At 35.7% G+C, this 23995-nt stretch overlaps 1 protein-coding gene across 1 annotated transcript in view; it reads left to right on the forward strand.

Moving 5' to 3' along the window:
- The window catches only part of Znf804a (zinc finger protein 804A), a 194185-nt gene that overhangs the window by 141076 nt on the left and 29114 nt on the right, over positions 1 to 23995 (forward strand). Inside the window, exon 2 of the mRNA XM_006995008.4 lies at positions 21762 to 21905. Within this exon, the coding sequence (XP_006995070.2) occupies positions 21762 to 21905 (144 nt within the window). The remainder of the gene's footprint in view (positions 1 to 21761; positions 21906 to 23995) is intronic.

Below are 23995 nucleotides of genomic sequence, written 5' to 3' on the forward strand. Positions count from 1 at the left end.
ATATTTACAATGGTATTTTTTTCACTTCTAGAATTCTCTATTCATTTAAATTCTCATCATACTATGTTACAGAATATTATTTTCATATACTATATTTATTTACTTCAATGTTTATATTAAAACATATCCATAGATAGATATTTTATCTAATGTTATATTTCAGGTTTTATTGTTCATTTAATGTTAAATGTGTCTACAGTTTGACCAGTGGGAGAGCCATCAAGCAGGCTTCTATTTATTTCTGGTCCGTGCTACAGTTTTGTAAATATTTTCTTGCTTGCTATCACATAATGGAATTTTAAACACATCTTTGATTTTATATCTTTAGTCCTACAATCAACCGTTTATCCAAGGTGCCCTGGAGGTTGACATAGGAACACAAATCTTTGAACAGGGAAGTTTTGTTGTTTTCTTTTTTTTTTCCCACAATGCTATTTTTCTCCACCCTTTCAGGGTATTCTGAATACTTGCATCTATCCTTTGTAGTGCTCTTGGTGCTTCTCCTTATGCTTTCTTTCGTTCTTAAAGACTTCACACAGGAATACTCAATTTTCATCCAGTTGCTAACAGCTTCAAGTTCAATGTGTGTTTGCATTATTTTGTTATTGATTTGAGTTGCCTCGGTTCTTTAGAAAACCATCTGTAGAATTTACATGAGGACTGATGTGATATTCCCAGCTCTAAAGGATCATTGCTGCCTTTGTAAGATGTTCTGACAACTTAGGGTTGATAAGGATATTTTCAGTATTAACCCTTTCTGATCTGCAGCATCCTTTCTTCCTACTGCCCTTGAGTTGGTGTCAGGACTTGCTTACTCTTAGCAGGTGGTAAAGTTCTCCTGTTTTTTTTTTTTTTTGTTGTTGTTGTTGTTGTTGTTGTTGTTGTTGTTGTTGTTGCTTTCAAGTTCATTTACAGAGTGAGAGTCCCCTGTAAGACTCTCACAGCTGTGATTTCTGTCTGCACACCTTGCTGCAGAGTCATGAGGTCCATATTTGTGAGATCCAAGAGACATGTCCTGGTCAAAGCAGCATTTGTATTTTAATTTTTTCTTGGTTTCACTTTCATTTTTGCCTGTATTTCTTATTGCCCTTGCAGGGTTTTAGGGGAAAGGATTTGAAATTGCGTCTGGCATTTCTGTTAAACTGGAAGACTGTCTACAGTAATATGATAAACTTATTCCCAGAAAAAAATGAAGTTTCAATCTGAATTCTTCCACATTTTTTTTCTCATAAAAATTTATCTGCAAACAGGTCAGGTTTATAAATATCAGCTTGCTAAAACAAGAGCAAAGCACAAACCAAGACAGTAGTTAGCTACTCTTGGAACATGCATGTCTCTGTTACTAAAATGCTTATTTTATTTTTATTTTTATCTTTTTATTGATTCTTTGGGAATTTCACATCATGCACCCCAACTCCACTCATCTCCCAGTCCCTCCGTATCCTCTCATTCTTGTAGTGTCCCCTCCACCAAAGAAACCTTAAAAAGAATAAAAGTAAGATAAAAATGAATTATAACTCATAAAAATGGAAAAACATTTTGCTCCTCCATCTTTCCTGCCTCTCCATTGCCTATTCATTTGTCTTATGGCATTGCAAGTTCTACTGTATCATGCAGTATACCCTTTTGTCCAAACAGCGCTAATTGCAAATGTTCATTGTGTAATGTGTTGTTGGTCAGGTTCAAGGCCTCTGGCTTTGGTACATCATAAAACTGGACCATAACTGACACTCCTCTCCATTATCTTGTCCTTGCCCCAGTCATGGAAATCCTGTGGAATCATCCCTCCAGCAGGCCATAGGTGGGGTAGATGTTGGGGTGTGCCAACCCTTAGCCCTGAATGTGTGTCTGGGTGGCAGCTAAGTTGGTTGCCCATGGATGCTAGGACCAGCTCCCTCAGGTGAAGGAGGGAGCCAGCTCTCCCAGGCCCATAGTGAGGGTTAGGGGGACTCTGGTGTCAGTAGGTCAGGAGAGAAGTAAGCTGTGAGAGAGATATGCAGGAAAATTAATGAAATTCCTGTCCTTCCTGCTTAGTCCTTTCTATCACTTAGTGACAGAGAAAGAAAAGTCCATCTATGAACACAGACGGGGCCTTCTCAACTTATTGACACATTCATCTAGGACTTTCCAAGTTCTACATCATAATTTTGTTGTTCTTGTTGTTGTTGAACTGTTACCCAGCTGAAGCATTTCATTAAAACAGCCCACATTATCTAAAATAGCTGTTTTAATTTGAAAATTATTTGCTTATGTGTATTTTATCTGCATGTATGGATGTATACCCTGTGAGTGCATAGTGCCTGCTGAGGCCAGAAAGGGACATCAGATACAATGGAAATAGAGTTAGAGATAGTTGTGAATCACTATGTAGGTGCTGGAAATCGAACCAAGATCATCTGGAAGAGCAAGAAATTCCCTTCACAACTGAGCCATCTTTCCAATCCCCTCAGTTTTTACTTGCACAATAGTTTATACCAGCATAGCACTGAATCTTCTTACCATTTTAACAGGTCCATTGACAATGGTAATTCACACACTTGTAGTTCACAGTACAACAGTTTTAGGTGGAGTCACACAGCTCTGTACATACACTTAGAATTTTTCATTTATCTCCTGAAAATAAATAAATAGCAAATCCATTACCAATTATTCCTCCCATCACTTATCCAGCCCTAGGAAATACCAACTCAATTTCTTTCTCTATGTGTTTATGTATTGCCATTTTCAAATAAACAGAATTGTACATAGTAATCACGGTTTATCTCATTTATCATATTTTTAAGGCATTCTGTTGAATTTTAGCATGTGTAAGGACCCCTTTTTTGACTGAAAATATTTCCTTTATTCCATGTGGCTGTACCACTTTTTGTTTGCGTATTCAGGACATTTGTGCTATTTTTCTTTTCCTATTAGAAAAAACACTATTTTCTCTCCCTCCCTCCTTTTCTCCCTCTCCCATTCCTCTCTCTCTCCCTCCTTTGCTCTCTGTCTCTCTATCGTCTTTGAAATTTCATTTTTTTTCTCACATAATATATGCTGATTATGGTTCCCCTTCCTCTACTCCTTCAAGTTCCTCTATATCTTCCCTCACATCTGGATCCATTCCCTGTCCCATGTTAGAAAACAAACAGACTTCCAGTGGATAATAATAATAATAAAATAAGATAAAAACAAAACAAATCGATAGAATGAAAACAGTGGAATAGACCCATTTATTCCCACACATGGGAATTCCATAAGAATTCTAAATGGGAAGTCAAAGTATGCATACAAAGGGCCTGGGAAAGATTCACATAGGCCCTGTGCATTCTGCCTTGGTCTTTTTGAGCTCATATGAGCTTTTGCCATGTTGATTTAGAGGACCTGTTTTCTTGATGTCCTCTGTCTTCTCTGGCTCTTACACTCTTTCTGCCTCCTCTTCTGCAGAGCTCTCCGAGTCCTGAAGGGAGAGATTTGATGAAGACATCTGATTTAGGTCTGAGTGTTCCAAGGTTTCTTACTCTCTGTAATGTCTGACTGTGGTCTTTGTATTTGTTTCCGTCTGCTGCAGGCATAAGCTTCTCTGATGATTGTCGAGCAAGGCACTGTTCTATGAGCGTAGCAGAACATCATTAGGAGTGATTTTAATGTTGCATTTTTGTTGTTTTGTTTTTTTTAGAACAGTAGTATTTTATTTTATCCTAGGTCCCTGGTCTATCTAGTCTCAGTTTGTTGGTCACCAAAGTGTCAGATAAGGATTCTGTCTCATGGAGTGAGCCTTAAGTCAAATCAGATATTGATTGGTTTCTCTCACTTGTGTGGCTATTAACCTGGCATATCTTGCAAGCAGGACACCATTGAATATCAAAGGGTCAATGGCCATTTTGGGGTTTACAGTTTACTTTGGTAGTATGCAGAGAATCATGCTTTACCAAAGCTGCTAGTACATACCGTTAAAGGGTCTATGTGGGCACCAGCTTGACTTCTCCGCATTTAGTAAGTTGTGTAGGTGTTGTCTTCAGCAAAGGTGCCTAGGTGTCAGTTTGTGGAGAGCTACCTATAGGCTTGTCAACAGTCTGTGCTGTTAGAAGATTCCCATGGACCCTTTTGTCTAATGACTGATTCAGATGTAACCCAATCTCATTACTGGAGCTTCATTTCGTGACAAGAGATGGCCGGTTGGGACTTTGTATCTCCCATTATTTGATGATTTTATTTGGATCACCCTCGTATGCATATATTTTAGAAAGCTTCTACTGTATTAGATTTCCATATTGCCCCTCAAATAGCCTTAATTTAGCTGTCTCTCCTCATATTCTTTCCCTCCTTTCTTCTCTCTCCACTACTTGATCCTCACATTTGATCCACCCCATCCATAACTACTTATTCTATTTCCCTTTCCTAGGGAGATATGTCCGTCCTCCTTAGTACATTACTCTATACCTAACCTCTGTGATTCCAAGGATTATAGCTTCCTTATCATTGACTTAAGAGCTAATATCCACATATAAACAAAAATATTCCATACTTGTCTTTGTGGGTCTGGGTTACCTCACTCAGGATGACTTTTACTAGTTCCATCTATTTACCTGTGAATGTAAAAATTTCATTTTTTAAGGGCTACATAATACTTCATCATGTAAATGTACCATTTTTGAAAACTGTTCTTCTATTGAAGTACATCTAGGTGGTTTTCAGTTTCTCTCTATTATGAATTGAGTTGCAGTGAACATCATTGAGCAAGTGACTTTTTGGTAGGATGAAGTGTCCTCTGGGCATAAGCTCAAGTGTGGTATATATGGATCTTGAGATAGATTTGCATACATGTTTGGGATGAAAATATGAGTGTGAGGTTTCTGGAACATCCAGGACTTTGTGTTAAACAATATAAAGAATGAATTGCCAAGATGTTTCTCATTGTGGCCTTGCAGATTGTGCCGATTTAAGTTATTATCAAAATATACATATTACTATTTTCTACATCCTTTCCAACAAATGCTATTATCTGCTTTGTGAAGTTGTTGGGATTTTTTTTCTTGTTTTTTGAATGTTTTTTATTGTTTTGGAAACTGGGTTATATTATATAGACACAGGATAGCCTTGGATTGGACATTTTTTTGCCTCCACTTCTGGAATGCTATAATTATAGGTACATACCATTATGTTCAGTTTACTTGTCTCTCTAAATTTAGCCATCAGATTGGGGATGTAGTCTCATTTGGTCTTTACTTCCATCTTGAGATCTATGAGTTGAGATGTTTATTTTGTTAAATAAACTAATTATTATGTGATGTTGGTTAACCTACGAGATACTCAGAATTTGCAATATGGGCTATTAATGATGTTCCTTATTCAGAATGTCAATTTCAAACAGCTTGAAATGCATTATTAACTAAATATAAAGTTTGATTTCAACTAATTCTTGTAGAGAAGCACCAGAAAATATACAAACTGGACTCTTACTGTTTCATAGCAGTCATAAAAACTGGCTCTATTCATAGGTCAATCGTAATATTAAGAATCTTCCCAGGATAGATTATCAACTTGGCAGATAGACTTAAATATGAGTTCCTTCAACTTCTTAATTTTATCTGAAGAGATGGCTTATGGTTACCCTCTAGTAGGTTGGCTTATTTAAATATTAATTGAGAAATGACAAATACAAATTATTTGAGACTGGAAAAATACCTCAAAATTCTCCAACTCCCATAGTGTAAAAGATTTTAATAAAGTTATTTACTTGTATTAAACATGTTAGATAAGTAAAAGTATTATTCGGTGTTATAAATTCTTGACATAGAGCATTAGCTGCAGCTATCCATTTTTTACGTACATGTTTAATTCTAGACACTTTTTCTCCTTCAGTCCAGCTAAAGTTATTCTGAGCTATGATCTTTGTTGAAAGACAGGTCAATCTATTTTTGGGTCTTCCATTCTGTGAAACAGTGTGAGTCAGCACTGAGTTATGCTATTGAAAATGAAATAGACTTTTCAGCTGTGTGCTAATATTTGATGTGAGGAATACAGTTTAATTTAAAATAATATTTGTGAATCTGAGAATGTGCAACTTTACACAGAACTCTCAATTTTTGTTTAAGTTTTCTGTAATATAAACTCAAAGAGTTTTGTCTTTTAATAATGGCATTTTACCTTAATGCTATGAAATAGTCTGCATCTATATGAATGATGATACATGTTCACTTATTAGCATATCTACTTGTAGCAATTTTCATTCACTTAAAGTATATGCATATATATGTAAATGTCCATAGCACATTATTTCTAGAGCAATATTCATGAATAAAAGTTTTGGTGTTTAAGTTTAGAGTTTTGTCTTTTAAAGGATGACTTATTTAATGCATACATATCTCAAAAGTTTGATTGTTGGTTAAAACTAAAATTATGACACTGATAATTAATACTATCAGCATTAAGAAAAGCAATTATCATGTGACCAACATGTATCCTTCTAATCATCTCAACGGATGCTGCCTTATACTCTGGGTTGTTTCCATTTAAATTTTCTTCATTGTTGTGGTTGTTGCTTTGTCCTTATATGTGTTTTTTTTAATGTTTTAAAATTTTCTCTGTGGTGGGATGCCTTGCTCAGCCTTGATGCAGGGGGGAGGAGCTTGGTTCTGCCTCAACTGAATGTGCCAGGCTTTGTTGACTCCCCATGGGAGGTCTTACCCTTTTGGAGGAGGTGGATGGGGAGACCAGGAAGAGAAATTCAAAAGGGGAACTGTGGTTGGTATGCAAAATGAAAAGAAAAGTAAATAAATAAATAAGTTTTTAAAATATTTTTTAAATTAAAAGGTAATTACATAGTTACTCCTGCCCAATGCTTCCCTCTAACGCCTTCCATGACTCACATCTTACTCACTCTCAAATCCATGCCCTCTTTTTCTTTGTTATAATTTCATATATGTTTAAGACCACACACAGAAAAACCTGACTGAGTCTGTTAAAATTTGTTTTATGTATCTAATTTCAGGGTTGATTACTTGACATGGAGAGTCAATGAAAGTATTCATCCCTGGGAATGACTAATCTCTCTCTCTCTCTCTCTCTCTCTCTCTCTCTCTCTCTCTCTCTCTCTCTCTCTCTCTCTCTCTCTCTCCTCTCTCTCTCTCTCTCTCTCTCTCTCTCTCTCTCTCTCTCTCTCTCCCCCCCCCCCAAATTCCCTTAGTTGCCTACAGTTCTTGATTCAGGGGTGGGATGCCATGATATTTTCTCCATCTACAAATGCCTTATATGTATTCCTTACATAATCCATAGAAATGTGAATTACTTCAGCATTAGGAAAAGAAATCCATTTCTGGCTTTGTCTTATGCTTGGGTTTTGTAGTAATTGCATGGAAAAGCATGGTGGGGGTGTTACTGTGGCCTCATCACAGCCGTACTATCAATGGAGCCTGTCTCTGCTGAGAAAGGACTACTTCCAAACAGAATTACAGTGCAATATTTTAGAACTATGTTTTCTTATTACATAATTAGATTTTAATTATAGCAAAATTTTATAAATGTCTTCTCTTTTTTTACACATTTCCATTTTCTAGTCACTATACTTTATGTTGCCTAAATCCATGAATACATTTTAAACAACTTTTAATAGCTAGGAAACTACATTGTTTTATTTATTAGTCTTACTGTATCTTTAATACACCATTTGAATCATCTCATTAATATAAATGTAGCACTCATGATGCCATTATTTTAAATACAGTGGCTGACCATTATGGTACATTTAAATTATTCCACAATTAAATGTTTTATAATAACATATTTTAATTTTAATTAAATTTAACGTTTTAATAAAATAAGCTTCTATTTTTACTTCCTTTTTAAATGAACATGAGTCTCTGCTCCTTGATAGGGTGTTACAGGTCTACTTAGTAGCCTAAAGCATGTTAATCTCATATTACCTGATATGTACCTCAGACATAGAAAGGGGTTTAGTGGGTAGCTCAGCATGTGCCAGCTAATGCCAGACTCTACCATTTAGTAAGTAATCACTCTCATTCTCATCCTGTTTCATCATTCACAGATGGAGCTAATTGTATCCCTCCCAGATTCCCTATTATTTGGTAGAGTCTGAGTGAGGTGTACATTTACAGCACTCAGTGAAAGCTAATATCCTCAATTTCTTTGTTTTGTCCACTCAAACTATAGTTGGAAGTTTTGTTTAACAAGTCAAAAGTGTATTTTCTAAGAAAAAAAATCTTCCTTTTTTATGGATATCTGAAACATATGATTATTTTCAAATGGTGTTCTCCTGCTGTGCTAACAGTGTATTGGATACACAGACTATCATCCCATCTGGAATTCAAGACAAAGTAAAATTAGCCACAGGGACAAGGCCTGCTGGTACTAATGGGAAGGACAGCAGGCCTCCATATATTGTTCTTCTTATTATGGAAGCTATGACTTCATGATAATCTGTGTAAGGCTTTTGAGGGACTCAGTGATGGACACCTACAGGGTTAGGCTTATGTTTTCAGAAAATATTTCAGAGAATGAATAAAGTTAAAGGGTTTGAGGGCTATTATTTTACCTTCTTTTTTTTTCAAGCAAGGTAATTTTCCTTTGTAGTCATGAAATGCAACCAAGGAGGAAATTTATGATTCTGTGACATAGTGAAATTAGCCTTAATGAAATTTATTGTTTCATTTTTTAATCCTAATTTTACTATTTGTCCATATGTGATGTTTATATTAGGTACTTTGGGGCTCAGAGATGTAGCTCAGTCATAGGGCACTTACCCAATCTCTTTCTTTCTCTCCATCTCTCTTGTTCTCTCTCTCTCTCTCTCTCTCTCTCTCTCTCTCTCTCTCTCTCTCTCTCTCTCACACACACACACACACACACACACACACACACACGCACACACACACACATATACTCACATTTATCTTATATTTTCATACAACCACATTTTCTAATTTCTAATGTAACCATAATTTTCTAGTATGCATTTGTTTCTTTATGCTGTTCTCTTAATTTCCTTTCCTCCCCAAAGCACTATTAGTTAATATACATATTTTGCAACAAATACCAAAGTGTTTAGAATATCATTTTGACCTTCAAGTAGTCCTCACTCAATGGAGCCATTGGCATTCCAGACTATTGGAGTGAGACTGCTTCACTGTTTCTTAAAAATGAAAATGTCTTCTTTGAATGGGTATAACATGCTTCATGGTACATTTATTTTGAAAAAATGTATTAATTGCTTTACCAATTTTACTTTTACATATTAAAAGTGATAATTTTTTACATTTAGTCTATCTGATACCATGTTTAATATGTATTATACTTTTAATATTTTTGAAAAACATGATTGCTAGCTTATAAGAAAACATTACAATTAAATTTAAAAATTATATGTTAGACACAAGAACCATATATAAGCTCTAGAAAATTCATTTTCATTACAAAAAAGATCAACTTCAAAGATTGGTCAGGGGGATCCCTAGATCTTAGTCACTACTGTCTTATATTTTTTTCTTTTTTTAAATTCTTCTCTCATGCAACGCATCCTGACACAGATTTCCCTTCCTTCACTCCCCCAAATACCCCCACTTCCTCTCTTCCCTAGATCTACTCCTCCTCCATTTCTTTCCCCCAGACAAAAAAAAAAATAGCAGGTCCCCCAAGAATATCAACTGAATGTAGCCTAACAAATTACAGTAAGACTAGACACAAATCATATCTAGGCTGGACACAGCAACACAGTAGGAAGAAAATGGTCCTAATAGCAGGTAAAAGAGTCAGGGGTACCCCCTATTTCCACTCTCAGGAGTTCCCCAAGAACACCAAGTTATGCAACCATAACATATAGGCAGAGAACCTAGCTCAGACTCATACAGCGTCCATGATTATTGCTTCAGTCTCTGTGAGTCCCTATGAGCCTTGCTTCGTTGACTCTGTGGCCTGTGTTCTACTGGTGTCCGTCTTTGACCCCTCTGGTTCCTACAATCCTTCCTTCTCCCCTTCTGCAGGGTTCCCCTGGCTCCACATAGTATTTGGTCCTGGGTCTCTGCATCTGCTCCTATTAGTTGCTGGATGAAGCCTTTCTAATGACAATTGGGCTAGGCACCTATCTATAAGTATAAAATAATATCATTAGGAATTATTTTATTAATTGTTTGTTTATTTCAAGTCATGTTTGGTTCTATCCTGATTCTCTCAGCTGTTCAGCCTCTGGTTCCTAGCCATCTAGACAGTGTCAGGCTTGGGACCCCTCTCATGGCATGGGCCTCAAGTTGGACCAGTCATTAGTTGGCCACTCCCACAAGTTTTGTTCACCTTTACCCCAGGACATCTTTCAGGAAGGATGCAGTGTAGATCAAAGATTTTGTGGCTTGGTTGATGTCCCAGTCCCAGTACTGCAAGCCTTACCTGGCTGTAGAAGATGGCCTGTTCAGGATTCATATCCCCTATTACTAACAGTCTTCGATGAGGTCACTCTTGTAGATTCCAGGGAGTTTCTAGTGCACTAGGCTTCCACATCACCGCCCCCCCAATTCCTTTCAATACTTTTCGATTGGAATATTTTTCTCTTTTAAAGAAGATACTTAGAGGACTTGGTTGACCCACTCTGCTGGATCATCATCACTCATCATCTCATCAATAATCCCTCATCATCTTCAATAAATAACTTGTCGCTTCATTACCTAAAACTGACCTCCCCTGCATCTTTTTCAGTCACAATCTCAGATCCTTCTGTCTCTTAGATCTTCCAGTACATTTCATCATCTTCCCAAATCCAGCCCTTTAGTATATTATCTAGAATGTTGGTTTGTTTGAAATCTAAATAGTTTCTTTCTGTCTTTGTGTCCTGACAGTGGAGAATGAGGAAAACGTTTTTCTTTCCCTTTCACTTTCTTCGTCACTCTAAATTGAGTTAATTGTTCCCTTTGTAAATCTAACGTTCAGTATTTCTGGCCTTCACCTGACCTCTCACTCTCTGCTGTTTAATGTGGCCCTTGCTTGCAGGCCATGCATCTCACTGCTTTCTGGGGCTAGAGATCTGATGTTTTCATTCATATTCTTGGAGATTTGAGAAACTGCTAGCTGTCACCGGTGACTGCCACGTTGAGGATGTTCCTTTCAGTGCTTTGAATATTCTGCTTCGCTCTTTTTATTGGCATGGTTTCTAATGAGAGTTATTTTTTCTTTTCTAAAACTTGCATGCAAATTTTAATCTTTTTTTCTGGTGCTTGAATATGACCTACCTACACACTTGCTTTTATGGTGTTCTTATTTATAATTTTGGTTTTTGTCTGAGCTTTTTGAATCTGTAGTTTTGTTTAAGGTTATTGATCCAGGAAAATTATCACCCATTATTATTTCACATATTTTTTTGCTCCATTTTCTCTGTCTTTTTCTTTTTTGTATAATCCACAGTTTTCACTACACTCATCGGTTATTTTGCGCCTTCTTTTGCTTTTTGTGTTTCAGTTTGAAAAGAGTCTACTGGTATATATTTATAGGTATTTATTATAATCTTAGTCACTACATGTCTACTATAGGCATTTTTATTTCATTCAGTTTTCTTTTCAACCTTTGTTGCTTTCCTATCTCCTTATTAACATGTTTCACCTGTTCTTAGGAGGTGCCTACCTCTTCCCTTTGAAATTGCTGTATAGCTATTTATAATTTCCTCCATGATAATACTAATATGTTTATAGTATTTATGTCTTATTATGAGATGAGATTTACTCCTTAGACTTACTATTTCTAATATGCTTAGTTGACAGGGATCAAGGATGAGCAACTGAGGTGAATGGTCCATTAATATCAGTTTCTGGTTACCCCACTATATACTGAGCTGAATTAGGATTTTCTGAAGTAGATTTAGATGCTCATAGTCTCTTTGGTTTGACATCCTTTTGAATTTTTTTACTCCCCCATGTTTTCTTCTTTGGAATCATGCAACACCTGCAGCTAAAATTGACTAACATAACACATGGGAGTTCCATTGTTGGAAGACAATTTTGGAAGAAATTGAAGCATTTTATATTCTAATTAATATTAAATATAGCTATTTTCCTATATATGTGCCTCATAGTTATCTATTAAATAATTGATTCAGTCTTTTTCCTGCGGCATGCTATCTTTATTTATTTATTTCCCAGATACCTTGCCAAAACTTTAACTGTGAATTTCTCAATCTATTTTAAAGCTCTGAGCCCTTTGTGGATATTGCCCTCTCAACATAGTGAGGTAGGAAAGATGCAAGGCATAGATTTGAGAAGCTTTCTTTTCCTGGTTTGCAAAAGGTGTTTGGAATGAGCAAAGAAAAATTTTGTTTACCTTATGAGAAGACTTTCATCACAGGAAAGGAAATTAACTATGGTAAAGAAAGCGATCTTCCCTCCACCTCCCATGCATATAAACTTCCTACTGATGGATTCTTCATGAGAACATAGGAGGAGTAAGAAATATGTAAATAGTAAGAGTTTCTGTCTCTCATAATAATATACCACCATACCATCAGATTTTGTTTGTTTGCTTGTTGTTTTGGAAAAGTTAACATTGGGAATTCCCAACTTGACTCTAGGGGTTTCTAATCAAAGTAAACATATCAGTTTCTCCACCTCTCTGAATATGTTTCTCTCTTCAGAACTTAAAGTGATAGACTCATAAATCAGTACCTAGCCCAATTGTTATCAGACAGTATTCTTCCAATAGCTGATGGGAACAGAGGTAGAGTCCCACAACCAAACATTAGGTGGGGCTTGAGGAACCCCACAGAAGGGAGAGGAATCATTGTAGGAGACAGAGAGGTCAAGGACACCAGGAGAACACAGCACACAGAATCAATTAAGCAGGCCTCTTATGGGATCACACAGATTAAGTAACAACCAAAGAACATGCATGGGTCTGCCCCAGGCCCTCTGCATATATACTGTGGTTGTTTAGTTTAGGGTTTTTGTGGGTTTTCCTAACATTGTGGAGATATCTCTGACTCTTTTATGTGGGCTTACAGAGACTGAAATAGCAATCAAGGAACATGCACGGTCTGCCCCAGGCCCTCTGCATACATGCGGTGGTGGTTTAGTTTAGGGTTTTCCTAACATTGTGGAGATATCTCTGACTCTTCACCTACTCTTGGGACCCTTTTCCTCTTACTGGGTTGCCTAGTCCAGCCTTGATATGAGAGTTTGTGCCTAGTCTTATTGTAACTCGTTAGGCCATGTTCAGTTGATATCTGTGGGAGTCCTGCTCTTTTGTGAAGGTAAATGGAGGAGAAGTGGATCTGGAGGAGAAGGGACATGTAGGGGGAGACTGGGAGGAGGGAGGGACAGGAGGCTGTGGTCTGGTTGTACTGTATGAGAGAAGAATAAAGAAAAAGAAAAAAAAATTCATTCTACCCTGTGATCTCTGTTCTCTGGTAATTTGGGGGGCATGAGGATGTGTGTTGTGGCTAGATAATGGCACTCGAACCCTCCATAAGTCAGAACCAAAGCCAGAGTTATTGTCAGCATTTTGTTCTTTCAGTGGTAGTTCGGTGTTTCTTGAGATCCGGAATAAACTAGTTAAACTCACAAAGCTAAAATAAGCCACTTAAGCTCATTGTCTCAGCTTCTATTTCCAGAGTAACTGAAGCCAAGATCACAAGTGAAACAATTTACTGAGAAATGATAGTATCTTATCCTAGACTGCCGCTACAGCTGAGAAAGTCACAAATAGGCATTAGATCATTACACGCCTTTCCTCTAACTCTCAGAGAAAATGACTAGTGCTTGTAAATTTAAGAGATTTCTAAAGTGAAACAATTACCCTCAATTACTATCACTCATATGCTATAGTTGGACTCTTTGATATCTATTTATATAGAATTTTTTCCTTTTTGAAATCTATGTATGATTTTATGTATATATGAGCTAGAAATATAATACAACACAGAGAGCATTAAGCTTTGGAAAATATGATATCTTTTCCTATTTACCTTGAAAGCCGAGACACATCTATCCTTACCAATAAGGAGATTGGAGATAAACATTAATATCAGTGAATTCCTAAAATCACTGATAATCCAAACACAAAAGAAGAATGTCAAATGTCTTCTGGTCCTTACCTGAGTTGTAATAATTATAGGATTAAAGCAGACAATTTAAATGGTACTGTGAATGGTGTGTAAAACAGACATCTTATTGATGAATATATCCATGGAGCTATATAAGGCTGTATTTTAAAAGAAGATTCTGGGAAGTCCATAATCCTTTCATGTGAGAAATTAGGAAGACAGAAACTGTGCTCTTTGTCCAGTAGTTGAAATTATATGGGTAGTCATAAGAAAAGAGAAGCTGTCATTAGCCAATGTAAAATTTATGATGGCCAGGAGAGAGGGTTCCGTGGTTGCAAGCACTTGTTGCTCTTGCAGAAGACATGAATTTGATTCCTAACACTCATATGGCACTTCCTAACTGTCTATAACTCCAGTCTCAGAGGGTCTGATGCCTCCCTCTACTGACTTCCACAAGTAACAGGCATGCAAAGCATGCATACATACAAATTATAAAATCTTAAAAAAAAGGAAAAGGAAAAGAAACAAAAACCCTTCATGATACTTCCATGCATGATTTCTGCAAAGAACTCTTGGAAAATAACTTTACTTACTTTCTTGGAAAACTGAGCAAATGAGCACTGAAGTTTACTTCTTACTGTTTAGTCATAATCTCCACAGGGATTTGCTTAAAGACATGATACTCAGTATGAAACTGTTTCATCGATCAGTCTCTGCATTTACTTGTAAGAAAGGCATAGATCGGATCGTTGTTTCGTACTGTCTTTAATATTAAACTTTCTGTCATTGTTTAAAACTAATCTACTTGATATATTCTGTTCAGTGCATCTGTGACTTTTGATAAATTTTTTTGACATTTTGACTCAGCCTTTACTTGTCCCTTCTACGGTCCTCAAAGTGTCTTGTGATACATGGTTTTCCCTTTTAGATGATAGAATCTGGACTTTGAGATCACCATGGCATTTATGGATGACAATAGTGGTACTCTTTTATCTATAAATGGCTGTTCCTTTGCAATATAAGGAAACTATTTGAACCAAATAAAACATAAAACAGAGCTACAACACTTCCTACATAAAATCTATGACATTTTTCTCACAAAAAAATAACTTCCAACTCTTTGGATACCATGTGTCATAAAACTTCATTTAATTGTGAAAATAGTTATATGAGTCACTTTCAGACACTAAAAATTAAACCTCAAACTATAAAGCCATGCTCATTTGAAGTCACCTCTATTTCTAATAATCAGTTTAAATTCATGATTTCCCAAGACTTTCTCCACAGGTTTGATAATTTCCTAGAATGGTTTGAAGAAATCAAGAAAATGGTTTATCACTTTTCCTAGTTTACTGTAAAGATGCAATTCCAGAACAGTCATATGAGAGAGATCACATGCAGAGTCAGAGGAAATGCTCAGGAGTTTTGCAATCCTTGTAGGCATGCTATGCTCACTATTCCTAAATGTCCAAATGTGTCCTTCCATCCAGAAGTGCTTTTCACTTCACAAAGTAAAGCGTTTTGTGGATACTTATTTATGAAGCCATTACTAGCTACATCCATCATTGGTAATGGGTTTTATCTTTATCCACTTACCCCTATGCAGGGTTTCAGGAATGAGGTTGCAAGTTACAGCCTGGATCATTACTTGGAATTTCCACATAACAGCCCTCATCTTAAAAACTATCTAAGGACCACAAGTCACCATTATCTATTAGCTATGCTGAAGATAGTCATGGCTGGCCATGAACCTGATTCCTAGGGTCAGACATACCTCTAGGATAGACATCATACCTAAGACCTGAGCCCCCATGTGCTTTCTAGTTTATGTCTTGACTCAAAAACTATGGATACAAGTTTGAGTTTTAGGTTTCTGGACATGACCTAAAGCCTAGAACAACATCTAGTTGGGCGTATGGATATACTCATGTATAAGTAGAATACAAGTCACCTGGAACATGTCTAGCTTACTGGGATAAACCTACATTCTGTCTATAATGAATGAAGCTACAGAAATTGGACTATAGAACACAACTGAATGTTAAGTCTGGAAGTTAGCAGGACCGTGACCTCTGTAAGAATGTTTGAAGAAAGGAGAAGACCTGAAATGTAGGGCCACTTTGTCCTGACATGACACTGAGTAGGAGTGAATCTTGTATTTCTGGGACCATATGTTTCGTTCTTCAGGTTCCAGTATGGTGAATATAACTGCAGATTCTATCTTGGTTCTGCAGTGTTCCTGTTGTGTGGTTTCATACAGACTGGTTTGGTACTGCCTTCAAATCAAGGTGTATGAGTTCTGGATCCTGCCTGGCTATAAGGAGACCCTGGATTCTTAAGTCTGTGGATTTAGCTTGGACAAGGACACATTTGGAGACAATTTTCCAGGAAGGCCTGAGTCTGCAATAATCAAACTGAAAATAAGGTGGCCCAGTTCATAGGCAATAGTTTTGTCTGGCGATGCAAACCTTGATAATTCTGAATTTTAATTAGGTTGTTTGTGGATAGTGTTGGATAGTGTTGAACATGAGTCATGTCCACATTTCATAACCTTTGATCTAAAATTTGATAAGCTTCAAGTAGGTATTTTCATGTTTGGACATTTGCCCACATTGGTATTTCTGTGGAGGCATTCTGAAACAACACCATTTTCCTTTTACAAATGCTTCCAGTTAAAAAAGTTGCTAATGTTATATCTTTATTACTGACTCAGTTTGTACTAGACTCTTGACAGCTAACGCATGCTCTATTAAAATGTATAGGATGCAGCAGTAATAGAAAAGCAAAGCAAAAAAAAAAAAAAAACCCCTCTACTCTGCTCTAAGGTTACTCACATTCACATAGCAATGTTAATTGAAAATGCCCAGTTATAACAATCTTACTTTAAAGAAGATGCATATTAATTGGTACTATATGTTGTGATGAAGCTTCCCTGAGAAGCATCATTTTAGAAAAGAAATGTTCTGTCCTTAAAGTGAATCTTTATGCTATTTTCTTTATATACATGATGAACAGATTATCCTTAGGGCCATGAAAAGACTACTCACTTCTCTGTTCTAATTTACTGATCTATAAAATATACTGTTTCACCCAACTGTTACTGTGCTGCAAACTAAAAAATTCTTTTTCTCTATTGCTGAGTATCAAACTTATGGCTTATGCATACTAGATAGGTGCTCTACCTTTGAAATAAATCCTCAGCACTGAAAAATTTCTTAACTTTATGATTGCGTCTCATGACCTTCATATTGCCTTCTTAAAAGTAAAGATTCAACCTTCACTATTTTATTTGAATATAAAACTTGATGGGTTTAACTCTGTAAGATATTTGGGGGATATTCTTCACTTTCTGCCATCACACCCAGTAGACATTTTAAATTTTGTGTTCATGGTTAAATATAGAATGACTATGCCAGCCAAAGGTGGATTTGTTTTGGTTTTAGCATATACAAGTAGTTGTTCCATTTTCCCATTATTCAATTACATACCTTACCCTTTGCTGTGGGAAATTGTGCTGAATACATGTTCACATTCTTCATAATGTGAGTCAATTCTTATTTCAATATCATTCAAAAGGAAGATTAGAGGAGCCATGGAGCAAGCCAGAAAATTACGACTGATATTCTTTACATTCATAAATATTTTTAAAATGCTGGGTCAATAATAATGCATGTGTTATACATACCTATGCCAAATACATAGTAACAAATCATTCTATTTTGCTCATGCTTCTTTTACATTTTAAAATATATTTAGAGTATAATATCATTCCATCTTTTCCTCATCCCATTTCTCTTTCCAAACATTCCTATGTAAACACTGCTCTCTTTAAAATTCATGGCCTCTTTTTCTTTAATCATTGATACATAAGTATGACTTGATTCCTTACTTCAGTTCATATCAAGATGAAAACAATCTAGTCCAAAATTGTTTGTTGATTTGCTTCATCCCACAGCCTTATATTCCACTAAGCTATCTGTCCTTTAATCTGTTGAAGGAGATTAAAGATAAGAAGAGAGAATGGAAAGGGGAAGGATAAGAGAATGGATGGATTAAAAACATCAGACATAATCTTGTTTGTGACATTCAGAAAGAACAAGTAGAAGACATTGCCATGTTTAACTTTACTAGAGTTCTATAAGAATAGTCTGAGGTGATATAGAAGAGGCAGAGACTGTGTTAACTTTGGGGAAGTAATTGGATATGTGCGGTAAACACTGAAGGACATTTTATTTTTCTCCCTCCTGTAATTTTATTTAAAAATAAAGATAATTTGATACCATAGACCATATAACTTGAGCTTGAATGTTGATTAACTAAAATATCTTCTATGTCTTAAGCTGGCTAGTCAAATTTTCTAAGCTTTGGTATTTTTGGTTGTAAATTAAGAAAACCTTTATAATGTACATTTCCAATATTTTAAATAAGGATTAAATGAATTAAAGCATTCAAATTCTAAATAAGTCCCTGAGTTCATAAAAGTAATGAATGAATGTTACCAATTATTACAATTTAAAATTAAAATGTTTTTTCAAGTCTAAGTTAATGTTGATTTCTTTGAAGACACAATTTCCCAAAGAATATTAATCTGTTCCACTAAATTTTCTAACAGCTAGAAATGGAACACAAAAGAAACAGTAATTATTCTCTACTGGAGTATTATTGTCATAAAGATAAAACCTTTATCAGAAAAGAAACACCAAGATTATGTAAGCAAACTTCATTGTGAATGGAATTACATAAAGTAATTAAGAGATTTTACCAACAAATTTCTGTTGAGGAACATTTGATAACTAATTCAACAACTAGTACAACTGATTCCATTACACCATATCCTACGTACTGACTGCGCAGCTACCTCAGATACACACATTTAAACCATGAAGTCATGCTATCACCTTCTGTTTCATTTAAATTGCATGCTTTACATAACATTATTTTTATTATTCAATACACATTCCTCAAGAGCTCTAGATCAGTGTAATTCGTTTTCAGTCTTTTAAACTGTTTAAACGTCAGAAGTGACAAGATAGAAAAATAGGGAATAGGTGACAAACCAGCTGAGACATGATAATTAATCATTTAAATTCATGAAATCATATACAAAATTTTCCATGTTAGATATTTTTACATTTTCCTATGAAGTAAATAAAAAATAAATTTATCTAACAATGAATAATCTTTCATAAATTGATTAAGAGAGTTGACTATTCATTCATAGATCTTGACAAATGGTTAGTTACTACAAGACATGTCCCACAAATCATGTAAACTTTATTATATATGGTGTGCATAAATTTATTCATTAAAATAAACAATAATATAAGAAAAGTATTAGTCATTAAATTATTGTTAAACTACTTCTTGAATATGACATATATATATATACATATACATATTTATGTGTATATATGTTGTGTGTGTGTCACTGTGTATGTGTTTGGTATGCACATGTATAAAGGCCCAAAGTAGAGATCAGATTTTTTTCCTTGATAAATCTCTAACTTCATATACCCACCTGCAGCAATCAGTGATCTTAACTGCTGAGTCATCTTTCCAGCTTTTTTTTTGGGGGGGGGATTCAAAATCTCTCACAGAACTTGAAGCTAGTAATATATTAGGTTAGTTTGACTGGAAAAAATCTTTAAGCATTGACCTATATCTACCCAAGCAGTGCTGGAGTTATAGGTATGCCTACAATCACCCCTTTATCTCCAAAACTCAATATCTAGGAACATGCTATAGTAGCACATAAGAAATGAATATGTTCAACAATATGTTATGTTCAACTTTAAAGAAATATATAAGTAAGTTTGTAAGACAGAAAACTAATGCAGGCTGTGATGAATACTGAAGTTTTGATATTTTCTTGAATCTAAATAGATTCAATAGATTGTGTGTGTGTGCGTGTGTGTGTGTGTGTGTGTGTGTGTGTGTGTGTGTGTGTGTGTAAGAATAACAATTAAAGAAGAGATCATGAATTGAAAGGGAGTTAGGTGGCATGGAGAACTGGAGTGGTGAGAAGTGGTGAAAATTATATAAAGGCAAGACCTTTGTATGTAATTCTAAAAAGGTTAAGTTTAAATGAATAAAATCAGCCAGTATCAACATGCAAAATGCACTTGTGTCTGGCAAAAACAACAATATTTAGGATCTCAAAGCTATAGCCAACAGCCATAGTAGTTCATGCTTCTTAATCAGAAGCTCACAAACCTCCCTCTTTTATGACCATAGCACCAGCTTCTCATCTGCCTCAGGCATTGATGGGAGAGCCATCCCTGACCTCCACCAGCTGCAACCCTCCAGAGAGCAGGCCTAGCACCTGGTCAGCATAGCAAAATATAACCAACCCTCTTAGTGCAGGTGTAGGTGAGTCAGCCCTGAAATTGTCAGCATGGGAGAGCTGTTCGCATTACCACCTGTCTTGTGTCAGCAAAGAGTCTCACCCACCCCCCTACCCCCGTCCCCATCTCTCATTTGGAGGATCAACTCTACAGCTGCTCAAGCCCAGATCCAGGGTTATGACTTACCCCACCCCAACATCCACACCATCTATATTTTGCTGGAGCAGGCAAAGGGACCTGTCCTGCCGACCCAAAGCTGCAGGATTTCCACAACACAAGATAACAACAGGTTATCCAAAAAGAATCCTAGTGAGGGCCCACCAGAGGCCTCAAACTAGATCAATGACTGTTTGCAATGAACACTTGAAAGTAGCTTTGTGGCATGAATCACTGTGTCACAGTAATGCTTCCATAAAGAGATTTTTAATTTTTCCCTTTTTAAATTTTTCCCCTTTTTTCTCTTGAATTTGTTATATTTGGGAAAGGGTGCAGGAGTGGAGGGTGGGAAAGGGTGGAGGAGTGGAAGGAATGAAGAAATGAATATGATCAAGATAAATGATATAAAAGACATAGAATAAAGAATAATAAATAATAAATAAATATGCTCATACACCTAACTGTTCTTCATTCTCTGGAAGGTAGAGTTGTAAATCAATCTTTATTCATGGTAAGCATCATGCATAAGAAGTGCTACTGAGTTCTCTTCCTTCCTTCCTTCCTTCCTTCCTTCCTTCCTTCCTTCCTTCCTTCCTTTCTTTCTTTCTTTCTTACCATTATTTCTTTCTTTTTTCTTCCTTCCTTTCTGTCTTTCTCTCTTTTTCATTTTAGGTGAAGAACTTAAACAATTTACAGAAAAGTATCTTATCACCCAAAAATTCAAGTTTATTTAAATTCAATAAAAATGATCATGGGGCCAATTACAATGATCAAATTAATGCAATTTAGAAAAACAATAGATGTATGTAAATATCTCTGAAAGAAAGAAAACACCTCGGTTGCATATGTATGTAGCAGTCCAGAACTCTTCTATACACATTTCAGCTGTTTACTAAAGAGGATTTTTCATTAGCTAAGAATCAGAAATCTATAGCAGAATCACTGCTACTGTTGGAATCTCACTTCTAATGTTGGCACAGAGTAGAGCATGCTCAGTTAATGCTTCTTTCTATATGACTTACTTCCTTGTTTGTATTTCTGCTGTTTTTTTTTTTTTCATTTATATTGGCTTCATCTGTGAATATTTTATTTAACTTGTATTTTTTTTCAAATTTGGTTTGCCAATATTTCTCTATTTGTCCTTTGTCTTGTTTCTAGATCTAATTACTGTACTAAAGTTTGCAACTGTCAAGGCAATGTAAACTCATGGAAGAGCTAATTGTGTGAATCCTTGAAATTTTATGTTTCAGGACTATGCTGAGAAGGAGAACACTATTGCCAAAGCTCTGGAGGATCTGAAGGCAAATTTTTACTGTGAACTCTGTGACAAGCAGTATTATAAGCATCAGGAATTTGACAATCACATTAATTCATATGACCATGCTCACAAGCAGGTAAGAAAGAAAAGTCAAAAGATGAACATTTTTAAGCTTTAATAGTAGACTGGCTTGTTAAGATTATATTAAAGTTTTACCCTTTGCATTTTATCTAGTATCCACTTATGAGTGAGTACATACCACGTTTGTCCTTGATCAGGATCCATCCCTAGTGCATGAGCAAGTTTTTTGGAACCCATTACCTATGGTGGGACACCTTGCTCAGCCTTGATGCAGGAGGAGGAGCTTGGACCTGCCTCTACTGAATGTACCAGTACATTCAACAGAAGAGACCTTGCCTTGTTGGAGGAGGGAATGAGGGTTGGTTGGGGGCGGGGAGGAGGTGGGAGAGGTGCGAGGCCGGAGAAGAGGGTGATCTGTGATTGTTATGTAAAATGAATAAAAAATTCCTTAAAAATTTATTTTATTTTATCCTAATTTAGAATTTTCAAATGTAATTCTTTGATTATAAACCTGGTTTAAAAAACCAAAAGCAATCTTTAAAACAAATGTCTAATATTGTAAAAAAAAAAAAAGTCACTGATGAATGTCTTTTATGGTCCACATTTGTTTTGAAAGCAATATTCTACAGACAATGATCTACTAAATGTCCTCAAATACACAGCATTTTAAAATTTTTTGTTCAACACTACAGTCATTGTGCAGCAGTAAATTTTTACATGTACAGGCTTGCATTCTTTAACAATGAGTTACATGTGCTGGGAAATGCATCCCCCTTGGTCAATTTTTATATGATCTAAATTTCCTTAGAGTGTACTTACACAAGGAAGGATATCTATGAAATCAGTAGGTGGTATGTTATTAAGTGACCTATCATCATCCCATACACCATCTACAACTGACAAAATCATTGTAGGACTCAAAACTATGCCCTATCCAGAAGCATTCTAGATACAAACTACCTTGAAAGTCATGGGGAAAATGGCCCAAGGATATTGATAAGTATCTGCATGATGTGTATAGACATAGTTTATTTTACTGGTATTTTCATACTAATATCAATTATAAATCCAAGATTCATGATTTGCTAAGGTATGCAAAGATAAATTTAAAGTAATGACAAAAAAGTGAAGCTAACATTGATTTTATTTTTTAATGTGCCTATTATTTACCATGAAAACTTTATTTGTTGTTTATCTAATGACAGAATGTCAGGGTTAGCATCAATTTGTAAATATTTTGTTAAACATCACCCACAAATACTATTCTAAATTAATTTTGGTATAAACATAAGGACTATGTTTGAACGGATCAATTCACACTAACTACATTAATATTGGGTAAAACTAGGATGACTTATCCAGTACAAATAGGAAAGACTGGTGGGGAATTATCTCATTAAATGATTATAAGACAATTATATGCACTGTATTTTACTGCCAATGTTCCAGTCTTTCCTATTGACTAAATTGTGGTCAGAGAAGCTGTGGTAGGAGGAAAGTCAACCTTCAATTACATACATGACTAATCGATACATGCTTAGCTTAAGGAGCTGTCCCTGACTTATTTCCTCCCCCTGGTGTCTAGTAGATCCTGACACTCCTTTGATTATTCCTAGATGCCTAACATTTTAAAATATGTTGTATGTCTCTTTTGACTAGTTATTCTAAATCCATGGATGTGTATGCATTAAGACTACTTGCCATCTTTCTCTATTTTGACAGTAAATGCTAAATTGTCCAGATTCAAATTCACTTAGGTAAGCCTAAGGAAGTTTCCAGTTCCCTGTGCTCTGTGAACTTAGTGTACTAGTTTCTCTCTCTCTCTCTCTCTCTCTCTCTCTCTCTCTCTCTCTCTCATTTAAGATCTCAAGATTTACCAAAAAGGGTAAAGTAGGATTGTCAGGATCATCAGGTTTCTACAGCTAAAGCACCTTTGTGGGGTTCAGATGATTGCCTTAACCTAAAACTTGTATCAGTTTTCCTAAAGAATGAAGCACATAATATAAATAGAAAAAAAATACAATATAAAATGCAAGTACCAATTTAAAAATGTATACCATTCTTTAGTCATTTTAATTAAGACCTTTTTTCTATTTGTAGTTTTCTCATACAAGACACATGCGTGCAGAGGCATGAATGTAAGCA

The sequence above is a fragment of the Peromyscus maniculatus genome, chromosome 4, assembly GCF_049852395.1.
Source record: "Peromyscus maniculatus bairdii isolate BWxNUB_F1_BW_parent chromosome 4, HU_Pman_BW_mat_3.1, whole genome shotgun sequence".
NCBI lineage: Eukaryota > Metazoa > Chordata > Mammalia > Rodentia > Cricetidae > Peromyscus > Peromyscus maniculatus.